Source organism: Drosophila bipectinata, chromosome XL (genome assembly GCF_030179905.1).
Source record: "Drosophila bipectinata strain 14024-0381.07 chromosome XL, DbipHiC1v2, whole genome shotgun sequence".
In the NCBI taxonomy this organism is placed as follows: Eukaryota; Metazoa; Arthropoda; class Insecta; order Diptera; family Drosophilidae; genus Drosophila; species Drosophila bipectinata.
The window spans coordinates 12,221,324-12,228,200 of NC_091734.1; the positions used below are offsets into that span (position 1 = coordinate 12,221,324).

At 54.5% G+C, this 6,877-nt stretch overlaps 1 protein-coding gene across 6 annotated transcripts in view; it reads left to right on the forward strand.

Annotated features, from left to right (window-relative positions):
* Nucleotides 1–5,855, forward strand: part of raskol (Ras GTPase-activating protein raskol) — a 55,037-nt gene extending 49,182 nt beyond the window's left edge. For all 6 annotated transcript variants that reach the window (XM_043210095.2, XM_043210097.2, XM_043210096.2 and 3 more), the window contains 5 exons: nucleotides 789–909; nucleotides 965–1,092; nucleotides 1,149–4,721; nucleotides 4,788–5,106; nucleotides 5,210–5,855. In XM_043210095.2, coding sequence (XP_043066030.1) covers nucleotides 789–909; nucleotides 965–1,092; nucleotides 1,149–4,721; nucleotides 4,788–5,106; nucleotides 5,210–5,447 — 4,379 coding nt within the window. In that variant the 3' untranslated portion in view covers nucleotides 5,448–5,855. The remainder of the gene's footprint in view (nucleotides 1–788; nucleotides 910–964; nucleotides 1,093–1,148; nucleotides 4,722–4,787; nucleotides 5,107–5,209) is intronic.
* The last annotated feature ends 1,022 nt before the right edge of the window (nucleotides 5,856–6,877 follow it).

A 6,877-nucleotide genomic window follows, 5' to 3' on the forward strand; every position in this document is an offset into this window, starting at 1 on the left:
TTTAAACCTAGGGTTATGGGCTTATCGTTTTTATCGATAAATTATCAAGAATATCATTTAAAAATGAATCAAATGGGCTATGTGGATTAAGAAGCTTATAAAGAGTCTTTGTTATAACAAAAATATGATTATTATTTACAATTACGATTTAAAATAATTCGATTAATTACTGATTATTTTGATAAATAACAGTAAAGGCTTATGTAATCGATTTAGTCATCGATATCACAGCCTGACATTTGAAGAATCTCATCTGAACTGCATTTGATATTCAAACCAACAGGTTTTTTGGGCAAAAAGCAGACTCTTTCTGGTTTGAAATGCGTTGTATTTTGTTCTTTTTTTTCGAGTGTATCTGATGCGAGCATCTTGCCACGGTAATGAGGCACATGATGAATCATGGGTACCTGCCCCTGCTGCCCCTGCCACTCCAAACTACCACTCCGGCTGTTGTTATTTTTGTTTTGAAATTTTTTTCTTCTTTTTTTTTTTTTTTTTGCGGCAGGTGATGCCACAGTGCCGAGTTGGGTTTTGGGCTTTGGATCATTTGTCGAGCAGCTGCTGCAGCTCCTTATTGTTTCTTTTGTTGTCGGGCCGAGGAGGAGGAGGGAGAACCGAGGAGCGGGACCGAACCGAACCGGTTTCCTCCGAAAACCCAAGCCGATTTACGCAAAAAAATTTCAGTTTTGTGGAATGCGGCGGAGAGGGTCGGGATTACTTGAGGGGGGAGGGGTCAACTGCCTTAATCCGGATCTAATGCGAACATCCTTTGTTTTTCCTCCTTGCAGATACTTCCTACGAGAAGGCTTGCCGCCGCGGATCCGCACCCACAACGCCCATCCTGGGCAGCAAACAGCATCAGACGGAGCACAATGCTACCTCCAGGTTCACAAATTTCTTTTCCAAAAAGTGAGTATCCATCACAGCCCATTATCCCAGTTCTATAGCCCATTCTTTCGTCCAGGTCTAATCCCCTGAAGCGGACCAAGTCGGTGACCAAACTGGAGCGCACCAAGCGCGGCTCTGGCGGCCTGAGGGGCTCCCGTTCCCACGAGAGTCTGCTGTCCAGCCATGCCGTCATGTCCACCATTGGTAAGTGGTCCACTTCTCTCTCTTGAGACTTCCAACTACATCCTAATCCTTTGCAGATCTCTCGTGCACGGGAGCGGTGGGCGTGGCACCGGTGCATCAGTCGGTGCTGGGACGCAGGCACTGCTTCCAGGTGCGCGGCGGGCCGCGGGGCGAGCGGTACTACTCGTGCGGATCGCGCCAGGAGCGCGACCTGTGGATCTACTCGCTGCGCAAGTCGATAGCCCCCAACGCCGAGCACACCCGGCGCACCGACAACTCCCTCAAGATGTGGGTCTACGAGGCCAAGAACCTGCCGCCCAAGAAGCGCTACTTCTGCGAGCTCCAGCTCGACAAGACCCTCTACGGCCGGACCTCCGTCAAGCTGCAAACGGACCTGCTCTTCTGGGGCGAGCACTTCGACTTCCCGGACATCCCCGAGATCAATGTCATCACCGTGAACGTGTTCCGTGAGGTGGACAAGAAGAAGAAGCGCGACAAGTACCAGTTCGTCGGCTCCGTGAAGATCCCAGTGCATGAGGTGACCTCGAGGCTGCCCTGCGAGCACTGGTATCCGATACTGAGCGAGAAGGCCGGCGACAGCCTGGGACGGCAGTCGGGCGGCGGGGGCGGCAGCTCCAAGGAGAAGGAGCAGGTGCCGACGCTGCGGATCAAGTGCCGCTTCCAGAGCACCGACATCCTGCCCATCAACATCTACGCCAACTTCCTGGCCTACCTCAAGGAGAACTACAAGAAGGTGTGCGAGACCCTGGAGCCGGTCATCGGCGTCAAGGCCAAGGAGGACATTGGCCAGGCCCTCGTCCTGCTAATGCACGCCCAGGGCTTGGCCGGCGCCTTTCTCACCGACGTGGTGGCCCTCGACCTGCTCCGTGTCGGCGACCAGCGACTGACCTTCCGCGGCAACTCGCTGGCCACCAAGAGCATGGAGGCCTTCCTCAAGCTGACCGGCGAGCAGTATCTCCAGGACACGCTCTCGACCCCCATCTGTGAGCTGATCCAGTCGGAGCGCGACTGCGAGGTGGACCCCACCAAGGCCACCGGCTCCTCGGCCGGATCGCTGCAGCGCCAGCAGGCCGCTCTGCGCAGTGCAGTGCGGGGGGCGTGGCAGTGCATCTTCGAGTCGCACAAGCACTTCCCCGCCCAGCTGCGCAACTGCTTCGCCACGTTCCGGGAACGGCTGCAGCAGCTGGGGCGCCAGGACATGGCCGACAACCTGATCTCGGCCAGCATCTTCCTGCGCTTCCTGTGCCCCGCGATCCTGTCGCCGTCGCTCTTCAACATCACCAGCGAACTGCCGTCGGCGCGGGCCACCCGCAACCTGACCCTGGTGGCCAAGACCCTGCAGACCCTGGCCAACTTTACGCGGTTCCAGGGCAAGGAGAACTTCATGGAGTTCCTCAACGACTTCCTCGAGCAGGAGGCGGGACGCATGCAGCAGTTTCTGGAGATCATCTCCACCCGGCCGGAGCACCCTGCCCCCGATTCGATACTCGACTGGGCGGGCTACATCGACCAGGGTAAGCAGCTGTCCATCCTGCACAGCCTGCTGAGCGAGAGCCTGGCCAAGCTGCCGGAGGCCAGGCAGCACGAGCTGGACCCCCTGCAGCACATTCTCGACGAGATCACGCGCGCCAAGGAGCAGGGCAACCTGGGCATGGCTCTGCCGGGCGGCTACCTGCCAGCCACATCGTCCACCCACTCGATAGCCAGTGAGAACCAGGAGAACCGCAATCCGGGCGGCGTTGGCTCCAATTCCGGATCGGTTCCAGTGGCGGGCTCCTCCAATCCGGAGCAGCTGATGCAACAGCAGAGCCAGCTGGCGCAGCCGCAGCATGCGATCGTGAGCAAGCCACTGTCGGCGGAGAGGGGCATCATGAGGGGCGTCCTCACGCCGAACTCCCTGGAGAAGAACATATTCCGGTACAATGATCCCACCGTGTTTGGCCTGCTGCAGCAGGAGCAGATGCAGCAGCAGCAGCAGCAGCAGATGCAGATGCAACAGATCCACCAGCAACACTTCAACTCGCTCCTGTCCAACTCGCAGACCTCCATTGCCGGCAACCAGTTCATCAGCTCACCCGTCGGCGGCGGCGGAGGAGGAGGAGGTGGCGGAGGTGGCCTGCAGCACGCCCAGTCCCAGACATCGATGGCGTCGTCATCCCTCAACGGCAGCAGCAGCAACCTGTTGCATCACCACGCCCAGCAGCTGCATCCGGGCCATCACTGCCCGCCGGCGCCCCAGACCAGCGCCTCCAGCACCATGGAGCGCATGGATCGCCTCAACTATCCCATGTACGGCAACAATGGCAACGACTACGAGGCTACTAGTACTCCATCCAGTACCCGATCCAGGACACTGCCAAGGAATGCCAACAACATGGCCAACACCACCACCACTACCAACAACAACAACAACAATAACAACAACCAGAGTGGCAGCTACGACGACATGCATGGGGAGTTCCAGATCCAGATCTCTGGCCTGGACACGAGCAGTGCCTTCGTCTGCAAGTCCCCCACCCCGATGATGAAGTCTATGGGGGCGGCCGGTGGCCAGGGGGGCGGGGGAAGGCATAAGCTTAACCTGGGCATTCCCGATCATTCCGGGGGTCACTATGCCCGCGGCAACAGCCTGAATCCCAACTCGAATATGCCCAAGAATCTGGAGGACCTGGACGATCTGTTCAAGTACGCCGAGGAGCACGACGTGGCGGAACAGTCGGCCATGGCCGGCCACCACCACCAGCTGCATCCCATGAGCCAGAGCCACCTGCTGAAGCCCCAGAACGGCAGTAATCCCGGCAAGGAGCAGCTGTCCGCGAAGAGCAGCCACTGCAGCTCCGGCTACCAGAGCATCTCCACCAATCCGTCGCCCTCGCAGTCCTCCAGTCCCGTGGAGAGCCAGCTGAAGGCAGCGATGGGTCACATTGCGCCGCTGGCCTTCAAGAATCCCTCTTACCAGCTGCAGCCCAACCAGAGCTCGACAGGATCGACGGGAAGAGGCAACGGAGGAGGAGGCGGTGGCGGTGGTGGGGTAGTCTCTGGCGGCAATCGGGAGCAGTTCTCTAGCCAGCGCTTGAAGCCCCTGGGCGGAGGTCTGGTGGCGGCCCGGGCTGCCTTCTTAAACAGCGGCGGTACCCTGGACGCGGCCACCCTGACGCCCAGCTCCTCGGACGAGCAACTCTCGGCGGACAACTACTACACCTATGCGGCGGCAGCGGCAGCCGGTGCTGGCATGTCCGCCTCCAAGCTGGAAGCTCAGCGATCTCTGAGCGGCGGCAGCAGCTCCTCCACCTCCGCTTCCACCTCGAATCTGGGCAAGGCCTCGGCAGCCTACGGGCGCCTGAACGGAGCCCTCAAGCGGGAGGATGTCTACGGCAGTGGCTACGGCGGGAGCAGCGGAAATCTGGGCTACGGAATGGCCACGCCCGGGGGCGGTGTCCAGCACCCGCATCAGCGGGACAGAGAGCGCGAGAGGGAGAGAGAAAGGGAGCGCGAACGAGAGCGGGAGCAGGAACTGAAGCAGTTTGGAGGCAACGGAGGAGGCAGTGGTGCCGGCAACTCGGCGGCCCAGCGGCGTCTTAGCCTGGACTCGGCACGCACGCTCTCGGACAGTAGCACGGATACAGAGGGTGAGTGTGAACTGGGGGATCCTAGAGGAACCAATCTCTAACAGGGGGTATCTGTTACCTTTCCAGGACACTGCAACCAACTGCAGGAGGGAAAACGACGTCGCCACCTGCGCAGCAGCGGCGGCAGCAACGGGGGCGGAAGTGGCGGCGTTCCGGGCCAGGATCAGGCCGGCCTCAGCAAGGGCTATGACCAAAACGGAGAGATCCAGCTGCTGCAGCAGACGCTGGACACGCTCCGGCACACCCTCGACCGGGACGAGGCCGAGCTGCGTGACTCCAGTGACGAGCTGTTCGGCTTGCAGCGCCCGGCCGGACAAAATGGCTCCAACGGAGCCAACAACCTGAGCCTACAGTCCGAGTCCACCATGCGCAGCATTATCGACAGGTAAGGATGAAGTTAGAAAGTCTGTTAAGAAAGTGTGTTGAAAACTAGTAGTGTCACGGTCGCCATAATTCCAAACTTATGTTTTTGTTTGCTGCATCCACAGACTCATCACCATGGAGGAGGAACTGCGTCGCGAGCAGCTCAAGATGTCGCTGGCACTGTCCCACAAGCAGCGGGTGATCGAGGAGCAGGGCCAGCAGATAGCGGCACTGGACGCGGCCAACAGCCGGCTGTTAAGCGCCCTGACCGCCCTGCGGCAGCGCTACGAGACCCAGCAACAGGCCCAGCAGCAGCAACAGACCCAGCAGCAGCAGCAGCACCAAGCACCACCAAAGAAATAGAAGACCAGGAAGAGCAGGGAGATGGCTCCATATGTGGAGCAGATTACGAATAATTCGGAGACCAAGAAGAAATCGAAAGAAACCCTTTTTGACGGTGGCATCCAAAGATGCCCACACACCATTTTCGGGAGCGATGTCTTTTTGTTTATTTTTTTTTAGCTATTTTTTTTGTATGCTACATAAATTATACTACATGTTTAATATATAAATTGCACATAACATACACAACATAAAACTATGAATAATTTCTCAATCTATGCTATAAAAATGTGAAGAGCTAAGCCCAGAGGTGGCACTATGATGATATAATGTATGATTCTTGAAAGATCGGAGCATGGCAGAACGAATGATAGAAGCAAGAACAAGTTAAGATAATGAATAAAATTATAACCAAAGTTAGACAAAAAATGCATGTTTCAATTAATTATTTAACTGGAGGCTATTTTTACTGTTATTCAACACTATTATGCGACAAGTGTGACCATATATCATTTAGTCCAGTAAGCCTTTACAACCTTGGTAGAAGGATTGGTAGACTCTTGGCGAAAATCATGTTGTGGGTCACATCGGTCACAACTTCTTTATATTTTTATACTCTTGCAGAGGGTATTATAACTTTGTCCCTATAAAGTATATATATTCTTGATCAGGATCGCCTCCTGAGTTAATATAAATATGTCCGTCTGTATGCTATAAGCTATCGTCTTGAAACTTTGCACACACCCTTCTTTCCTTTGCACGCAGTAAATAAGTCGGGATCGGCCGACTATATTCTATAGCTGCCATATAACTAAACGATCGGAAATGGTTTTTAGTAGAAATGCCAAATTTGGAATTTTTGAAGATAGAAGTTTGGGACTTTTTTTAGATTTTGTATTGTAATAAATTGGATTTCATAAATTGGATATTCATATTCCCATAAGGATCGGTCAACTATATCCGATGTTTGCGATATACATCCGGTTTTAACTGCAAGAGTATATAAACTTCGGCTCCGCCCGAAGTAAGCTATCCTTTATTGTTCATTTTCAATGAGATCCCTTGAAAATGCGGTCTTCCCCCGTAGGGTCCACAGTAATGGCTATATCTTCCCAAATTCTCATCCGATTCTCAAGCGGAGTACCTTAAACGACTTCTGGATCGATTCGCCACCATACTGCATCAAAATCCGGAGACAAAATATTTTTTAGATTTTTTGTCCATTTTTCCTGATGGGATCCCTTGAAAATGCAGTTTTCCCTATTGGGTTCACAGTAATGGCTATATATTCCCAAATTCTCATCCGGTTCTCAAGCGGAGTACCTTAAACGACTTCTGGATCGATTCGCCACCATTGTGCATCAAAATCCGGAGACAAAATATTTTTTAGATTTTTTGTCCATTGTTCATGATGGGATCCCTTGAAAATGCAGTTTTCCCTATGGGGTCCG